Raw genomic sequence first — 20,080 nt, 5'->3', positions numbered from 1 at the left:
AGGAATGGTGAAGTAACACTACCAAAAAGATCTTTAAACATACAGTCATAATAATAGACAGTGCAAAACTTTCACATTTTCTTAAACTCTGAACGCTACGTTATGAATAATTCTTATTAATTTACCAGCAAGATAATTTAGATATTCACTTTCTAGACAAATTTGCCTTAAAGACTCCTCCCCCACCATGCTATACTTGCATCCCTAAAGAAGAACAGTGGGGGAGGCTTCAATCAAGTCAGCCTTTTTTATTCAACTTAACACACCACCACCAACAACAAAAAGCTGAGTTTATGAAAATGAGAAATTAGATGAGAAAAACAATTCTAGTGATAACCTTACTTCCCCTCAGTCATCCCTCTTCAAAGGACAGCTAAATATTTTTAAAAGAAGGGTGGAAGAACTAAATACAACTTAAAATAACTTACTGCATTAAATCGCCAATAAACACATTTCAGACCGGCAGGATAAGGGTTTAAGAGCACTTGTTATTTACTTTGCAAAAGACTGAAGAGTCTAAAGTGAGACTATATTTTGTACCCGCATTACTTCTACACAGATGCAACCTTCCAAATTAATCACATTATATCTATGACACCTTTTAAGAGAATATTTTAAGTATTGTTTAATGATATCTAAGTCCCAGATTTAGGAAATGACAGTTTAGTACTTATGAGTCATCTGTTGGTACAAGCCACACAAAGTACCATTTATATACAATGAACTAAAACGAAACGAAAAGGTGGGAAGGGGGCTTATAAGGAGGCTTGAACTAATCGACCTGCTTAGTCGATTAGTTCTCTACCAAGGAAAATAAGGATGAGAGTTAACAGGATTGCATAGATTGTATTCTAAGATAAAATCCTTAAAAATGCTTACCTTCAATTTAAAATAGCAAAAAAAATTTTTTTTAAATAGCAACTTTTGTGTATATGTTTTCAATTGGTGTTACAAGTACATACAGTTCCACTCAGATTTTATTGAGAGGTAATCTGTTAAATAAATATTTATTCTATTTTATTTTTTTGTCTTAAAGAAAATGAGTTTCTAAATTTGGGGTGAGAACAAAGACAAAATCTAGAGAAACTGATAGATTCTAAGTAAAAGAATTTCTTGAGTCAGCCATACATGAACCCTGGCTGGATAGCACACGAAGAGTACTCACTCATTTTTACCAAGGCAGATACGTTAGCGCAAAAGAAAACAGCAACAACAACAGCAACTAAAAATCTTAAATAAAAACCAATGAAACTGAAGTTGAAGCCCTGGGGATTCTTAAGGAACATCTGTAAACTACCGATATACATTTAAAGGACCATTCGTCACACTGACAATTCCATATTATAGAAAGTGATGCAGACAGAGCTGGGAAGGGCTTTTTTTTTTATACATTAAAAAATTATTGATAAGTTTTTTTTATCACTGATACCAGCCCTAAGCAACATTTTGTTCCCCAGTTCTCTTTTTCCAAAGCAGACTGTTAACATTGTGATTAGGATGGAGACATAGTCATTTAATGTTTGACAACTGAAGTAAAGGATAATACAATGAGAACAAAACTAATTCTAAACAAATGCAATAGCAGAATATTCAATGGGTGGAAACAAGTGGAAGTAAACACAGAATTGGTATAACTTATATGTTTTAAAAGTATATACTTCATTTATAAATATCTCCAATTGATAATCTATTAAGGATCATAAATATTCAAGTGAGGACCTGAATTTTCCCTTTAAAGAGTTCAAAATTTTTGAAGTCTTAGGAGATTATCTCTAATCTGCTGAGGGTCCAAGATTAAAAGGCTTCTCGTGGTCCCTTTATGTCTCTAAAGAAACATGTAAAAGCCAGTATTACCTACTGTGCTGCAATAAAATTTTAAAATTCTGTAATTCTCTTATACTTGTGGAAAGCCTGTAAAAGAAAAAAAACCATATTAGTACAGCTACACATGTATCAAATTATTGATATTTTTACATAGGCTATAATTTGAAACCAAAATCTGAAATGAAAAGGTATAAACAACACATTTTTAAATGAGTATTGCTCCCTAGAGATTGATGAAACACAGAGGTATAGTTCTTTAGTCCTGGTTTAAAAGAGGCAAAGGAAGACAGTTCTTACTATTAACAGATTCTAGATTAATTATGGAAACAGTGATATAACAATAAAGCATCTTAAATCATTTACATTTGGTCTTCTTATAAATTCGTTTTACACATTCCTCTCCAAGTTACCACTCCTTTTTCCTTGCTCCCCAAACACATTAATTTGTTAGCTCCATGAGGGTAAAGATTCTGTTTGTCTGTTTCTGAATTCATGTGCCCAGAACCCATTGACTTTTATGGCATTCAATAAATTATTATTAAATAGATGAATGAAGTGTTTCTGAGCTCAGGCTCAGAAGTAAAACCTGAATGGAAAATCACACAAAATAATCTGTAAGTTCAATTACTGTTATGTAAAACCAGGGTCAATATGATAAAAATCTAATATTTCTCTTTCCTGGAATTTAGTGAGTATGATGTAATATGTAGTTTTAAGCTCCTTTCTTTACTCTAAATACTGGAAATAAGAACAGTTACTATTTATTGAGAATTTAGGATATGCCAGACAATGTTTTCAGCACATCACTTACATGACCTCATTAATTGTTAAAAATCCTAAAGGTAGATATAATTAACCCTGATTTTACATTTTAGGGAAACAGGACCTCAAATAAATCAAGTAATTTTACCAGGGTCATCTGGCTAGTAGGTGGGTTCTAACTAGGTTCATTTGATTCCAAAGCCCATATACTCTATTATGACATACGGTCTTTCAAAAAATTTATGCTTTCTATGGTCTCAATCATTTTTCTTCCAACCCTCACAAGTTGTGCAGGATTAACAGGAAATGTAATCTTACTTTAGTTCCCCAAATATTGAAGGCTGTAAACCATTCTTAGTTATTAGAAAAAGAACATATTTACTATTAAACAAATGTATAAAAATATATGCTATAATTCAAATATCTGTTAAAAAAAAAAAACTAACCAACCCAAAAAACAAACAAATACCACACTCCACCATAATATATATGAAGGTAGGGTAATGAGACTAAACCTGTAACTAAAGAAAAGAGATCTTAGTAAACAGCAGATGTGTTCAGAATGAAAAACAGCAAGCTCAAAGCCTGACTGTGACACAAAATAGGATCGGAGACCTCGAAAAGATTATCATAGAAAATAACTACAGGTACACCCCTTCCCCCCTGGGAATACTCTACCGGAAATGTGAGCACAAAATCAGCAGTATTATACAGAACCACTATAGCTTAGTCTCTGTGAAGATTCAGTCCCCAAAACCCATTGCCGTCGAGTCGATTCCAACTCATCGCGACCCTATAGGACAGAGTAGAACTGCCCCATAGAGTTTCCAAGGAGCACCTGGTAGATTTGAACTGCTGACCCTTTGGTTAGCAGCTGTAGCACTTAACCACCACACCACTAGGGTTTCCAGATGCAGTCCAGACCTCATAATTTATTACCCAATATATATTTTTCACATTACTATTATCTGAATAATAGATACAGCAAGGCCCAAAGCAAAACCTACATCCACCTACTGCTTTACTCTTTAGCAGGGCAGTAAAATATATTTTAACATCCAGCAGATACATTAATGTCATATCTATTTGTCTACTGGAAAATAAACCATGTGATCTGAATTGGTATCAAAATTGGCTTTTTATGAAGAAAAGGCACCTACAGAGTAAACAAAACAGACTGGCTAGCACTACTCAAGATAAAGAAGTCACATTTTCCAGAACTCAGTGGCCAAAGACAATGATCATCCCATGTCTCTGCCCACTAGCCTTACACCACAAGGCAATGCTGTGCTGGGCGGCCCTGAGGTAGAACTGCGTTAAATGCGCTGTCACACAGAGAAAGCTACCAAGGAATTCAATTAAGAAAAACTACCAAATAAACTCCTCAAAAAGGAACACAATAGTTTTGTGTTCCAGAAAACCAAACTCACTGCCGTCAAATCACATTCTGACTCATAGGGACCCTATAGGACAGTGTGGAACTGCCCCATAGGGTTTCCAAGGCTGTAAATCTTTATGGAAACAGACTGCTACATCTTTCTCCCGCAGAGCGGCTGACCTTTCGGTTAACCACTGCACAACCAGGGCTCCTTAATTTTGTGTTAGGGAGGCCAGAATCATTCACTATTTAAATGGACTGATGATCAGCTGGAAGACAGAATGAAGTTAATAGATCCCATTAACAATTACAGGGAAAACTATGATATTCTTTAAGGAAATACTTAATAAAAAATGTACAGAAAGAATAAATGTCTCCTCAGCTTAAGAAATAAGGAAAGAGCAGTTGAAGGGTTGAATCTCTTTTTCTTTTATCATCTTCTCAACCCAGCTTTCCTTACTTCCACTGTTGGACTAGAACACATTATAGCTAGCTAAAGTGAATATTAATAGGGAAGTATTTTACCCACAGAACTGAGGAGGCAAGTTGAGGAACACTGGTGACTGGAAATAATTAATTTTTCCTATGGCCCCCAGAGAAACTGACTTGTCAGCATTAATGACACTCTAAAGTCAAATGAGTAAACCAAAACCAAACCTGTTGCCGTTGAGTCTATAGGACAGAGTAGAACTGCCCCATACGTAGGGTTTCCAAGTCTGTAAATCTTTATGGGAACAGACTGCCACATCTTTTCCCTGGAGCAGCTGGTGGGTTCCAACCACTGGCCCTTTGGTTAGCAGCCAAGCACTTAACCACTGTGCCACCAGGGCTCCATGAAATAAGCACAGGTATGATAATATATGATAATTCTTTTAAACAAAACAAAATTCCCACATTAGGAGAGAAGGTGATCTTTGCAGTTTGTTGAGCCAAAAGGAGAATCAAAACTCTTCCCTGTGAAAACGGTTCTTACCTTCCAAAGGCATTCATAAGAGCAACTATTTCCTGTCGAGTGAGCTGGAAACCTTTAGATGGGCTGTTCTCTGGAAGCTTTTGGATTTCTTTTTCAGAGAATAATATTTTCAGAGCCGTTCCTAAACCCTGAGTCTAAAGAAAACAGCAATAAACTTACAATTAAATTTATTTACTAATAACTACGAGAAAGGCTTTAAAGAATATTAAGTACTGTGATGACAGGAAATTCATATATACTGAGCTATTCACCAAAATGTTAAACTATGTAAAATATCCTGTAAAAAGACAAAGTTTAAAAGCTTGTTATCGTCACATAGATTTCTACTCATGGTGACCCCACTGTGCAAAGCAGAAGTGTTCCATAGGGTTTTCAATGGCTGTGACCCTTTGGAAGCCGACTGCCAGGACTATCTTTCAAGGTACCTCTGGGTGCATTCAAACCACAAACTTTTCAGCTAATACTCGAGCACTTAACTGGACACATCACCTAGGGACTCTTTTGCAAGCTTTAACAGTTCAAATTAGTTTTAAAAACAAAAAGTATGGATTTCCCAGTAAGAAATAAGTCATTATGGTTTCTACCTCCTCACAGATTACGCATATGATACATTTATCTATGCTGTGAAGGAAACTTGAATGGTTTAAAGCTTGTCTTTGTTTTTCAACCTTTAAGAAAAGGTTAGAACTTCAAAAAAAAAAAAAAAAATTTTTTTTTTTTATATGTAATCTTAAAAGCACTTCCCACTGCCCCCAGCAATTCAAACCTCAGATGTGAACATTTAATAATTTCTCAGCTATAAGCCCAAGGGAAAAAGAACGATCTGTTTTCAGTGTTGCTGGTGTCAGCTGCCATTCTGTCAGCCTCCAACTCATAGAGACCTCACGCATAACGGAACAAAACGCTGCCCAGTCCTGCACCATCCCCATGATTGGTTGGGATCAGACTGCTGTCATTCATAAGGTTCTCAACTGGCTAATTTTAGGAAGTAGGTCGCCACACCTTTCTTCCTATACCATGGACTGCCAGAAGAACGAACAAGTCTGTCCTGGAAGAAGTACAGTGAGAGTGCTCCTTGGAAGCAAGGACGGTGAGACATCATCTCTCATACTTTGCACATGTTATCAGGAGGGACCAGCCCCTGGGGAAGGGCATCATGCTTGGTAAGGTAGCATGTCTGCGAAAAAGAGGAAGACCCTCAACGAGAGGGACTGACACAGTGGGTGCAAACAATGGGCGCAAACATAGCAAACATACCAAAAATTGTGAGGATGGTGCAGGACCAGGCAGTGTTTCGTTCTGTTGTACACTGAGCTGCTATGAGTGGGAACTGACTCAACGGCACCTAACAACAACAGATCACTGAGCCTTTCTTCCTAGTTCATCATAGTCCGGAAGCTCCGATGAAATCTGTTTAGCAACACATAAGCCTCCACTGACGGATGGGTGGTGGCCATGCATGAGGTGCCGTGGCTGGGAATGGAACCCAGGTCTCCTGTATGGAAGGCGAGAATTCTGCTACTGAACCACCAACGGCCTTGTTTTTAGTGTAACCTCCATTAAAATAATTCTCTCTTCATTTTCTGTGACTTCTCATTTTTGTAAGAAAATAAGAGATGAGATATCAAACAATCCTTTTTACACCAAACATAAGGTTAATGGACCTGCCTGGGAGAGCTTTCCTATTTTGTGACTAGGAGGTCTTCTCTTGATCACTGAAAGAATGTCAATCACCAACATTTAAGTCTTTTTACATAGTTATATTTTACCTTTTCCCAACTGTATTTTACAACCATATATATATATTAAGTTGTGCTTAAGATGAAGGTTTACAGAGCAAATTAGTTTTTCATTAAAGAATTAATACACATATTGTTTCGGGACACTGGCTGCCAACTCCATGACATGTCAACACTCTCCCTTCTCAACCGTGGGTTCCCCAATACCAGCTTTCCTGCCCCCTCCTGCCTTCTCTTCCTTGGCCCTGGGCTGGTGTGCCCCGTTGGAATCATTTTGTTTTACAGGCCTGTCTAATCTTTGGCTGTGGGGTGAACCACAGAAGTGACTTCACTACTGAGTTGAAAGAGTGTTCAGGGGACATATTCTCAGGGTTTCTCTAGTCTCTGTCAGACCAGTAAGTCTGGTCTTTTTCTGTGTGTGTGAGTTAGAATTTTATTCTACATTTTTCGCCAGCTCTGTCTGGGGCCCTCTACGTGATCCCTGTCAGAGCAGTCGGTGGTGGCAGCCAGACACCATATACTTATGTTGGACTCATTCTGGTGGAGGCCACGGTGGTTGTGGTCCATTAGTCCTTTGGATTAATCTTTTCCTTGTGTCTTTGGTTCCAACCATATTTTATATAAGTATATACTTACATATAAATATATAATATACTAATACATTTTATTTGTAACCACCAACTTCAGAAACGAATCTGAGATTGTACCAAGATAAAATGATACAAAGAAACTTCCAAAACCATTAACTTTGGGTAATATAAAAAATATCATTACACATACACATATAACACACAGACCTAAATAATACTGATTTTTTCATCAATAAAATGGAAAAACCACACCTTGGATTTGCCTGTTTCTAACTCTAATTCAATGAGCAATGAAGACTTTTTAATAAAAACTACTGAACTTCTCAACGAAAAAGGTTAAGGTTACTAATAATTTCAAAACAAAGTACACACACCTGTAATTTCCCCCATAATCTGCATTTGTCACATCCAACACAGTCCATTATACGTGAGATATTCTTGAAATGCAGCCGGAATTCCTCCTAACATGCAGAAAATATTTTCATTCTAATTAGACTTTTAAAATTAAATTAAGCTTGGCTTAACTATAAGAAAGAAAATATTTTAAATTTATTCATTAATGGGTTGTATTTTTCTATAGTGAATAAGAAAAATATTTAAATATTTGAATTTGTATAGCATAACACGGCAGATAAAACAATGGACATTAATGCAAATTTATAAAATTCACTCCACATATTAATTCAACAAATGAATTTTTATTGAGGAACTGCTCTACATGTACAATTCACCAAGATATGCACTATGGGGCACACAGAAGTAAATACGACATGGTCTTTACTTTTAAGGGGAAACCTTGGTGATGTAGTGGTTAAGTGCTACGTCTGCTAACGAGATGGCTGGCAGTTCAAATCTAACAGGTGCTCCTTGGACACACTATGGCGCAGTTCTACTCTGTCCTTTAGGGTCGCTATGAGTCGGAATCGACTCGACGGCAGTGGTTTTTTTTTTTTTTACTTTTAAGGAACTTAATAGCATAGTGGCTAAGTGCTACGGCTGCTAACCAAAAGGTCAGCAGTTCGAATCCACCAGGCGCTCCTTGGGAACTCAATGAGGCAGTTCTATTCTATCCTATAGGGTCGCTATGAGTTGGAATTGACTCGACGGCAACAGGTTTGGTTTTGGTTTAACTGTTACTTCTATTTGATATCTGCATACAACCAATGGTAAATATATTTTGTTTGTTTGATGTTTTGCTTTGCGTAGGCCTAAATCAGAAAGCGAGTTCCAGAAAAACTACCAGTTTTTATATCTATTCTCAGTACCCCATCATGCATGTAAAATGTGCTCAGTCAACACTGATGACCATAGGGCTGTACCAGCTGTCTGATCTTATAGTTGCAAACAGTCACTGATGCAGGTTCTACAGGGGTGCTTACTGGATCCTGTATTTTGCTGTGATGTTTCCCTGCACTGGCGGGAGGCAGGGGGAAGGGGCTGTGTGTGTGCAGCTCTTCTGCCTGTATCTGTGCATGGATTCCCATGACTTTTAGGTGAGTTTCACCTCATCTGAGGCTCACATGGGTTTAAAAAGTTTCCTCATCTTTTTCACAGGATGGAAAATAAAAATTATTTTATTGCACTAAGGTAAATATTTTACTGCATGAAGCTGAAGGTAAGCACCATGAAAAATCTGGCCACCAAAAGCATTTCCCAGATACCCAAAGGGTTGAGAGGAATCAATACCTCGGCCAAAATAAAGAATGTAAGTAGAACACACAATTTCCATTGCTCTCTGCTCTCGTAATTCATTTTCTCTGGAGCAGATGGAAAAATGGACTTCGGTTCTCCTTTATACACCCTTAAATAACAGCAAACAATACTTGCGGCCTTGTGCGGTTGAAAGCTAGTTCTGAGACCCTGGGCCTTTCTCAGTTTCACTTTCCTCATCTATAGAAACATACACAATTATAGTTGTTCTATCTATTACACAAGGGAGTTGTGAAGATCAAAATAATATTTATGTAAAATATATATATATATTTTTGTAAGTACTTATAAAATAGAAGGCACCATAAAAATGAATTAACATTATATTAAATACCAAATAGCAGTTATGTCTCTATGACAACTGTAAGGCAAAACCACCCCCAAAATGAAATAAGCTGTACTGTTAGCTGCCATTGAGTCAATTCCTACTCATGGTGACTCCATGTGTGCAGAGTAGAGCTGCTCCATAGGGTTTTCAAGGCTGTGACCTTTTGAAAGCAGATCACCAGGGCTGTCTTCTAAGGTGCGTCTGGGTGAGTTCAAACTGCCAACCTTTTGGCTAGTATTCGAGCACTTAAGGACTTTGCACCACCCAGGAACTCCTTAATTTACTATAAGCAAATGAAAAAAAATTAAAGAACCCTAACATGAAATTTGGCAATGTTCCTAAAATATACTATTTTTCTGGTACCACAGGTTAACAGGTAATTTTTGCCTTTTATGTTAGTCCATGGAGCCCTGGTGGCACAGTAGTTAAGACCTTGGCTGCTAACCAAAAGGTGAGCAGTTCAAATCCACCAGCTGCTCCTTGGAAACCCTGTGGGGCAGTTCTATCCTGTTCTATAGGGTCACTACGAGTCAGAATAGACTCTATGGTAACGAGTTTTTTGTGGGTTTATGTTAGCCACTGTGATTTTAAAGAAAACTAAAATTCTAAAGCATTTCCTCTCAAAATAATCTGTTATCTTTTAGAAAGACATTTATGAAGGTGTCACACTCACTGGACAAAGTCATGACTGAGGTTTTGCTAAGCAGTTGGTCACACTAGCTAGGACAATGGAACTGAGAAGGAATTATGGATAGGGCTTTGTGTATTATTTACGGTAAAATCCAATCAGACCGACTTCAACAAGCTGGAGAACTGGGAAGGAAAATATTTTAGACAAATAGGATTAAAACAAAACTAGTAAGCTTCCCCTGTCTTGTCCCCAGTCAAGAACTACTTACCTTTAGTGACTTGGCTCCCTTTTTGTCACCTGCAAACATGGACTTCTCATCAAAGTGCATGGGAAAGGACCTGATGAAATGACAATAAGTTACAGATGACAATTCAAGTACTAAGCTCTGATAGAGTGCTGACCTTGCTTACCAGATCATCTGTAGTAAACAATTTCACATTTTTTCACCACACTAAGGACTCTGTTTCTACGTATGGCTGGCATCTGTCTCTCTTCCAACCTCATAGCACCTTCCTACAGAATCAAAGTCTCTTTTCACATTTACAATCCCTGACAGGGGCGGATGACCCAATAAGAAAGATAAACACAGACTTATTTGTGCTGACATACTAATCTGTAGTAACGTAATGAAAAATTACATGTTAAAAATTGGTAGGAAGAACATTAAAAGTAGCATTAAATTTTGATACTACAAAAAAAATTTTTTGATGCCACATAAAGTTTTAAATTTATATTTATATTTACAAAAATAGCTTATTCTAGGTAAACATACAGAGACCAAAAATTTTTATTAGTGGTTACCAGGAACGGGAGGGAGGGAGAAAGGGAGAGTCATTGTTTAAGAAGCAATGAGTTCATGTTTACGGAAATTTGGCAATGGATATTGGTGATGGCTGCACAACATGATTAATGTAATTCATGTCACTAAATTGTATACATGAAGTTGGCAAATATTATGTTATATATATTTTTATGACAGTTAAAAAACATCCTATTCTACAGCAAAGTTTTATAGATGCTTTTCAGTCGGCATTTAAAAAATATTTTAAAATGTTCTGTTGATCATTTTTCTTCTCAGCCCTAATTCTCCTTTTTCAAACGTTTAGGGTCAGTTTTTGTTGTATGTCAAGAGCTACCTCATTCAAATACATACTGGAAAATTTCAGATCACTAATAATCAATTCTTACTTTGTATCTTGAAAGATATTCAGTAGAAGGGTTTTTGTGTCAGCATCTTCTTCTACATTTCCAGTGTAAAGATCAACAATTGAGCGTTCAAAATACGGGGCCACCTTTGATAAAGCTCGAAGCTCAATCAAGTATAAGAAGTACAGATTCTTTAACCTTCTTGGACCTTCCCCCTTGGTTTCCACAGGGTCAAAACGGCGTTTAAATTCTTTGATATTTGGTCCCCAACTAGGTTTACCCCAGGTTTCTAAAGAGAAAGAGAAACATATTACATTAAGTAAATAAGATTTTTTTTTCTCTACGAAGAATATGTATTTCCCCCAGTAATTTTCACACAAATGTAAGACAAAATTTCTATTTCGAAGTCTGATTACCTTCCAAAAGATAATTTGCACACAGATGCAAGTTGATACTAGCATGAAGTCCTGATATAAGCTTATAGAAGACTCTCTTCTCCAGACACAAACCTGTTTGGAAAAATATTGAAAGAGAAATCACCCCATTTAAACAACAGAAATAGTGAATCAAAAAGATTTAGTACACAGGCTTTATTTTTGAAGTTAAAAATCAATAACATTAAAAACAAACAAAAATAACATAAAACATTAAATTAAGATTCTCTCACCAGAAAGTAAATGATGATTTTGGCTTCAGAATGAAGTTAGCTGAGTAGGATAAGAACTTAATGCAGACTAAGACAGAAGGATCTGGGCTACTGAAGTCCAAACACCATGTATGACAGCTGATAAGCTCCCATGTCACCCAGAAGGCAACAGCACAGATTTTTTTATGGTTAAAGCTATGAACATACTAAAACAAATGTAACTTTTCCTTTCCCTATTTGTGTTCTTTCTCCGATCCTACTTGACAGATTCTACTATCTCTACTTTTTGTAAGAGACTAAATTCAGATTCCTTCTTGCAAATTATTTATTGTGTCTTACTAATACTCTGTTTTAAAATTCCCTAATTCTATTTAGGTTTATGTTCCACTGTTAAGGAGCCAAAACTTGGAAAACAGACATTCTGAAATTTCAACTAATACCAAAATGTTAAGTTTATTATTTACTACATGATTAGGAGCGTGTCACATGGAATTGAGGAATATGAAGAAAAATTTTACAGAGCTTTTCTAATCCACAGGCTTTGCTCAAAACTTATGACAGAGATCAAGTTAATACCACTATCCTATACTAATCCCTGGTGGTGTAGTGGTTAAGTGCTATGGCTGCTAACCAAGAGGTCGGCAATTCAAATCCACCAGGCACTCCTTGGGAACTCTATGGGGTATAGGGTCGCTTTGAGTCAGAATCGACTCTATGGCAGTGGGTTTATACTACCCTTGCCTCCATTTAAAAAGGTCTTCGCTTATTAGAGAAGTAGTACATATTTTAAATAAAAATTTTTAAAAATAAAGAAAAATTTGGAAAAGTAAATTTTAAGAATTATTGGATACAGATCAATTAATGTTTTTCCTCCCTCATCACTCTACAGTTTTATTTTTACCTTCTCCCTAAGGGGGAAAACGGGCTTTCATATTAGAAAGGAAGAAATAATCTCATTTACATGCTGAGGGAATTTTAAAAGTTCAAGAATTTAAAAATTCCTTTTGTAGACCAGACTTACTGGTCTGACAGAGTCTGGAGAAACCCCGAGAGTATGGCTGCTGGACTCCCCGTTAGCTCAGTAATGAAGTCACTCCTGAGGTTCACCCTTCAGCCAAAGATTAGAAAGGCCCATAAAACAAAACAAGACTAAATGGGCACATCAGCCCTGGGGCAAGGACTAGAAGGCAGGAGGGGACAGGAAAGCTGGTAGGGAACTCAAGGTCAAGAAGGGGGAGAGTGTTGATATATTGTGGGGTTGGTAACCAATGTCACAAAATGATATGTGTATTGTTTAATGAGAAGCTAGTGTGTTCTGTAAACCTTCATCTAAAGTATAACTAAAAAAAAAAACCTCCTTTTGCATCTTTTCAAGATCTTTTAGATCTTCAATTTAAGTCCTACCACAGAAGGCTCTGAAGCAAGCAGCTTCTAATAGGGCAAAAGAATTCTTTTGCAATCTCGATTGAGAATATTTGCTATCATATTCTAATTGTCATGAAAGAGAACAAAAGATAGAAATTAAATTTTATTTTGTGGCTTCCTCCTAAAATTACATGGCCAATTTTTAATATTTATGATAATATGGCATAAAAACAATATGAATAAGGTTAATAAAACATTAAGTACTAACTTCTTCCCTAATAAAACTTTTAATCAAATCTGCTATCAAGTAGTAAAAAAATCAGATTTGAAGTTTACTCTCTGTTCCTTCCAATCTACCTCTCCAAGCAGTGCTTATGGCCAGCAAAATGGCTAAAGACTACAGAAGGGACAACAGACAAAGCCAAGTTCATGGAAATTCCCACACCTTTGGAAACCCTGGTGGCGTAGTGGTTAAGTGCTACAGCTGCTAACCAAAAGGTCAGCAGTTCAAATCCACCAGGCGCTCCTTGGAAACTCTATGGGACAGTTCTACTCTGACCTATAGGGTCGCTATGAGTCGGAATTGACTTGACGGCAATGGGTTTGGTTTTTTGGTTTTTAAACATCAGAGCCTGAAAACCTGGGAGGTAATTCTAATTTGCAAAACCCACAAAGTCCCTTAACTGAAATAGAGATGAGTGGTACTTGAGGAAGAAGGAATAGAAGTATACTTCCAGAAACTGCAAAAAGTAGCTAACTTCAAGCAAAACGGTAACAATAAAAAGTGTGCCAACTGAGTGTACCAACAAGGCACATACCACACTTCGCCGTAAATTGCTGGAGAGCTTCTCCCCACCCGCAGTCTGCTCCCAGCACTTGTTTTCTCTGATTACTTTTTACCAGTTGTTGTTGAGTCAATTTTGACTCCTGGTGACCCCGTGTGTTTCACAGCGGAAGTGCACCCCACAAGGTTTTAAATGGGTGATTTTTTAGAAGTAAATCACCAGGACTTTCTTTTAAGGTACCTCTGAGTGGACTCAAACCTCCAGCCTTTGGGTTAGCAACCGAGTGCGTTAACCATGTGCACCACCGGGGGATTTCATGGAATTGCCATTAGTCAGACTCAACTTGAAAGGAACTTATGTCTGGAAGAAGTCTTCATAGGCATAGTCTGAAGTAGTATCTGCAAAATCTGATCTACAAAGGTGAAATCCACCAACTTCTATTTATAACAATACAGTGCAAATTCAACTACCCAGTTAGAAAGTTTAGAAAGTTCTTTTTCTTCTGAATTTCATTAAATTCCACCTATATATATAATTCTGCTCTCATAAAAGGGCTAGATTTACTCTAATAGTATTATTTGGCATTTGATTAATGATTTTCGGAGGAATTCTTACAGGTAACATCTACACTCACAGTGTAGGCAAGTAGGATGGCTACTGCGACTCTCATGTCCCAGAGGAGCAAAGGGAAACTCAGAAAAGGCTGAATGAGTTGCCTCTAAATAAGAGTGCTCTCTGGAACCACAATATTCAGGGACTCCCGAGAATAAGATACAAGGAACATGGTTGATATAGTATATCCCAGAATCCAATATTGACCCTAAACTTCATTCTCATCCTCTATTATCAGTAATCAGAGACTCTGACTACCTCTTTTAACCTGCTACTTTTTACAATTTGTATCTTTAGAGTAAACCTAATTAAACCAAGTTAAAGATCTTCTTCCACGTAGGGCATTTATCAATGTAACTCCTAACAGTGTTTGTACATCAAAAATGTTCACCTTAACAATGGCCAATGTATGCACATAGCTCATTAAAAACAAAGAGAAATCATGCTCATAAAATAACATGATAGACTAACAAACATAAAATAGGATTAACTATTTAACATTGAAATCTGTAGTTATGGCTATGAGATATCAATTTTCCTATATCATTCAACTCTCTTGTCTTTCATCAATATATTTTAATTTTTCGTTTCAGGAACTAATGGCAATTTGCTAAAGTAAATTTTTATAAAGTAATAGCTATCCAGTTATTAGCAAAAGTTGTAAAAATCCTAGGGTATTTCAGCTTTCCGTTGATAACATTTGATATTTTCAACACTGGAAAATACGAGAATACAAAAGTATAGTCATATGTCACTTAATGTTCACGATACATTCTGTGAAACAGGACGTTACGTGATTTGGATGTTGTAGGAACATCTGGGTCTATGGGGCTCCAGGTACGTTGGTAGGGGACTGGTATGTGGTGTATGGCCTGTGCAGCTCCCACTACAGACACCTTGGGTGAGCATTCAGCCAGCCTGGTGCACAGCCCTGCAGCCCCCTGAAGGTCATGGCAGAGAAGCTCTGGGCACAAGCATGCCAACCTCAGGCTCTTGGGAGCAGGATCGGGTGACCACTCCTCCCAATGGCAGGGGCACCTGTTCCTGTAGGTAGGTGTGGCAGGGCAGGCTCGGGGCTGAGTCTGGCTGTGGGCATTCCCTGTAGGGCGCATCTTGGACTGCAGACTATGTGCGGTCGAACATTGCCCTAAAGGACTTTATGTGGCATGTGACTGTATAATACATTGGGATCTAAGATAGCTTTATCCTTTAGTTAACCAAGTTTAGATTATATTAACATGTGCAAACGTGTTTAAAACCTTCTGAATTCAAATTTACGTTCCCTCAATTTTACATCTAAAAAAAGGACTTCCTTCCAAAATGAATGTCTCTACTTTAAAAATAGATTTGCATACTGGTTACCAGAAAAGTAGTTTGGATGAGTACTGCATACAGAATGAAAACAAGACTGGGAGCAGTTGTGAACACTTGAGGACAGTACCTGGCCTGTATACTTTTATAACACTGGTTTTTAGCTAGTCAGTATCCTCAAAATTTTCTAATAATTTTAGCCCAAAATATAACAACCTTTAAAGCAAATGTTATTTTCTTCCAAACACTAAGTTATTGTCTAGATAATGAAATCCTAGAACTTAAAAAATATATATTAAATAAATCAGTTTTTTTTTTCAAGAAGCCAATACATCTAAAATGCAAACATTAAGTTTACCTTCTAGCCATGTGTAGAATGATTCTCCTAAAAATCAGAGAAAGAATTGAATTAAAATATTTAAAATGGTCATCTATAAACTAGAATAAATATTTCCTATTATGACATATTAAGGAGTATCTGTAGAAGTTTCCACTGATTTGTGTAACGTGGAAAAATAGGCATAGGGTTTTAGAAAACAGAACCCACAAGTAATTTAAGTAATACTGGGAGAACATTTTTTTTTAATAATTTTTATTGTGTTTTAAGTGAAAGTTTATAAATCAAGTCAGTCCCTCACACAAAAACTTATATACACCTTGCTACATACTCCCAATTACTCTCCCCCTAATGAGACAGCCTGCTCTCTCCCTCTGCTCTCTCTTTTCGTGTCCATTTCGCCAGCTTCCAACACCCTCCACCCTCTCATCTCCCCTTCAGGCAGGAGAAGCCAACATAGTCTCAGTGTCCACCTGATCCCAGAAGCTCACTCCTCACCAGCATCCCTCTCCAGAGAACATTCTTATTATATTTTGACTATTAAAATATTTGAGAAAATGCTATATTCAGTCAAAATATTAAGTAAATCTTATCCATTAGAAGGCTTAAATATGTAAATGCATGGGGGGATAACAGTTCAATAATCTTAAATTTGCTTTTGATGGTAATAACCACAGCACTTTTTTAAAATTCCCCAGATAGTGAATTATAATGCAAAACTTCAATCATTAATTATCCCATGTTTTCTGAGCCAGTACAGCTAGGTTAAAAAAAAAAAAAAAAAGTAGGTACCCTCAATTATCTAAGACTGGCGTAGAGGTTAAGTGCTACGGCTGCTAACCAAGAGGTCGGCAATTCAAATCCGCCAGGCGCTCCTTGGAAACTCTATGGGGCAGTTCTACTCTGTCCTATAGGGTCGCTATGAGTCAGAATTGACTCGACGGCAGTGGGTTTGTTTTTTTTTTTACTGAGTTTCAAAGGATGATAAGAAATCCCTTAATTTGCAAGACAATCTTCAGAAAAGTTGAATAAAATAAGGAGGGGTTTGATTTATCTGTACATGAATCTTAAAAGAACTATTCCTGGCCCGATACTGTTCTTCTGAGTTAAAAAAAAAAAAGATGGCAGTCAATAAAAACCAATACCCTTAATGGATTTCCTAATTTACCTATCCTTATCTTATTAATACTTGTTTTAACTAAGAAAAACTCCACACAGAGATGAGCTTAGCAAGGAGTCTAGGGGATAAATTAGATAGTGGGGAACTTCTTTTCCTCCTGAGAGTCTTTACACTTTGCAAAACAACATAAACATCTTCCTGTTGATTCATTCATTCAACATACACTAAGGATCATTCATCATTATAAAACTTGTTTACTCAAAAAACCTCAACTGTCAACAGGGTAAGTCTAACTCCCAAGGTCCTTAATAATTTTACCTCTACCCATCTTTCTAATTTTAACTATTCCTAAATAGCTGAAGACCCCTAGGTGGCGCAGTTTGTTCTCAGCTACCAACCTAAAAGTTGGCGGTTGAAACTCACCCAGAACTGCTACAAAAGAAATGCCTGGTGATCTACTTTCATAAAGATTACAACAAAGAAAACCCTATGAAGCAGTTCTACTCTGCAACAGACATGGTTGCCATGAGTAGGAATGGACTCAAGAAAAAAAAAAAAAAGAGCAGTGGATATTTTTTGTTTTATTATATAAAAGTCTTTCCTACTGCTAGATGGATCTACTTACTTGCTGTACTCTCAAACATACTTGACTTTTCCTTTCTCAACTCCTAGGTTTCCTCGAACTAGCATGTACTATCCAATTTTAAGCTGCCCATTATTCAAAATTCATCTTAAATGCCACCTCCTCTATTAAGCTGTCCTATCACGTTCCATACTTTTTTCTGTCCTTCACAAATCCCATCAGAGTGCCCTTGAACACAGGTAAGTAAATACCCGTTTGAAATAATTATTTTGTCTGTTTTGGGAGCACCCTATGATCCCTATTCACTCAGTAACCAATCATTGATAAGTTGTTGATAAATTTTCTAATTTCTTTGAAAATAGAAAAAAAAAAAGGATTATCTACATATATTGAAACATAAAGATCTTTATATTTAATCTTTGTTAGAAAAAATAACAGGCTGCAGTACATAATAACCTCATTTATGTAAAACACAGTGTGCACATAGAATACAGATACATACAACAAATACATTTATAACAGGTTATAAATTTCAGTCAGTAAGAAAACAAAGAGGTTACAAAGCAAATTATCTGATAAAACTGTCTTCATCAATTTCTCTCCATTTCCTCAGAATGTATCAAGTAGATTATAAAAACCAGAAAATAGGGAACCTGGAATGCAAACCTGTACTAAAGACTTAGGAAAAAGGGAGTTTACATTCTTTTTTAACATAGGATAATTTTATATTACATATTAAAATAAGTTCTTGTTTTTAAATTGTCACCATTCATTGGTAGCTATTCTCTGAAAAAAATAGGAAAAATATTTTCCTTTCAATTAAGGAGAGGAAAAATCAAATTTTGATCATTAAAAACACTTCCTGTACACTTGAAGCAAACACAAATACAAGAGTTTTAACTCACCATCATCTTCTCCTGAAAGAGAGAATAATAGAAAGGATTTTACAAAATGTCTTACACAGTTCAGATTCCAATTCTATTTAATATGTATTAAAATTTACTGTTAGCCTATTAATTTTTACCATGAACCTTGGTCAGTGTATAGTCATGTTGAAAATGAGACTTCATAATAAGAATACAGGCCAAAGAGTACCAGATTTTACATGTTTTATACAATAAATAATAAAATATCCAAAAACTAAAAACAGCCATGAAGACTACTAATTTCAATAGTTAACTCACAAATACATATACAAAGCCACTATTTTAAGCATTATTACAATCACACAATCCTCTCTGAACACTACTGTCCTAAGCTGGAATACGTTTTCCTTTTTAAATTACTGCTCTTCAGTACATATATATTAATAAGAGTGTTTTCCAAACTCTAATTGGTGAAACCCTCACTGCAGAGCTTCCAGACTTCCTGGAGGTGAGGAAGAAGCCAAGGAGCTGGGCTCGGAGGCTCCACAGCAGCTCTGCTTTTTATCAGCTTTATATGTGGGTTTCTAAGGTTTTGTTTTTAGAAAAAAACTGTTGAAAAAAACAGTTCTAGAAGCCTAACCTGTATGGCTCAAGAATAGTATGGAAGAAACACAGTTGAGATGACTGAAGAGATGTTAATTGACAACTAACAGTGTGTCATTTAATTACTTCATGGAATATTCATTCTTTCTCTTTTACCTAGTCTTTTGTTTCCCTTTCATTCTTCTTTTCTCCTCTTCCCTCCCACTACCATATTTTTACACAAATAATGCAGGCCTTCTGCATTTGTTTGCCAACTGTGCCCTCCCCAGAGGAGGTATTTTTGTAAGAGTACTACGCTAATTTTTTTTTTTTTTACAGCAAAATGTTAAAAAAAAACTAGCATAGTGGCACTTATGGTATACCTTGCAGGGGGAAGGTGTGGCTGGCAAACAAACGTAGAAGGCACACATTTAAAAAAAAAAACCGACTGCAGTCGAGAAGGCACACATTATTTGTGTAAAAATATGGTAACTTTTCTATGTAGTGCCTTCCTTCCTGTCTTCATCTTTCCAGCAGTCTCATGTCTCTGAAAGTCTATTTGCTAGGATTTGTTGGTTTTATTGAGTGAACAATTATATCTTCTGCTTTAAAAGTAAGTGATCATAGAAAAGGTCTGGAAGAATGGCTTCCAAACCCATACTATGGAACATGAAGTGTGTGGAGGCAGAGTGGGGATGCTGGGGGGAGGGGAAAGGGGAACTTTCCCTTTTTACATTATGTAACTTTTGTATTACTTAAAATTTTATAAAATTTTGTATAATTAAAACATTT

At 36.5% G+C, this 20,080-nt stretch overlaps 1 protein-coding gene across 2 annotated transcripts in view; it reads right to left on the bottom strand.

The window, feature by feature from the left end:
• The window catches only part of ERO1B (endoplasmic reticulum oxidoreductase 1 beta), a 95,625-nt gene that overhangs the window by 29,868 nt on the left and 45,677 nt on the right, over positions 1 to 20,080 (bottom strand). For both annotated transcript variants that reach the window (XM_049868684.1, XM_049868685.1), the window contains exons 9-16: positions 18,746 to 18,757; positions 16,159 to 16,185; positions 11,498 to 11,590; positions 11,124 to 11,370; positions 10,204 to 10,273; positions 7,641 to 7,727; positions 4,938 to 5,071; positions 1,855 to 1,911 (exon numbers count right to left, since the gene is read on the bottom strand). In XM_049868684.1, coding sequence (XP_049724641.1) covers positions 1,855 to 1,911; positions 4,938 to 5,071; positions 7,641 to 7,727; positions 10,204 to 10,273; positions 11,124 to 11,370; positions 11,498 to 11,590; positions 16,159 to 16,185; positions 18,746 to 18,757 — 727 coding nt within the window. The remainder of the gene's footprint in view (positions 1 to 1,854; positions 1,912 to 4,937; positions 5,072 to 7,640; positions 7,728 to 10,203; positions 10,274 to 11,123; positions 11,371 to 11,497; positions 11,591 to 16,158; positions 16,186 to 18,745; positions 18,758 to 20,080) is intronic.

The sequence above is a fragment of the Elephas maximus genome, chromosome 24 (genome assembly GCF_024166365.1).
Source record: "Elephas maximus indicus isolate mEleMax1 chromosome 24, mEleMax1 primary haplotype, whole genome shotgun sequence".
In the NCBI taxonomy this organism is placed as follows: domain Eukaryota; kingdom Metazoa; phylum Chordata; class Mammalia; order Proboscidea; family Elephantidae; genus Elephas; species Elephas maximus.
Note: the sequence above shows the minus strand (reverse complement) of the source record. Positions and strands in the feature narration are given on the sequence as shown.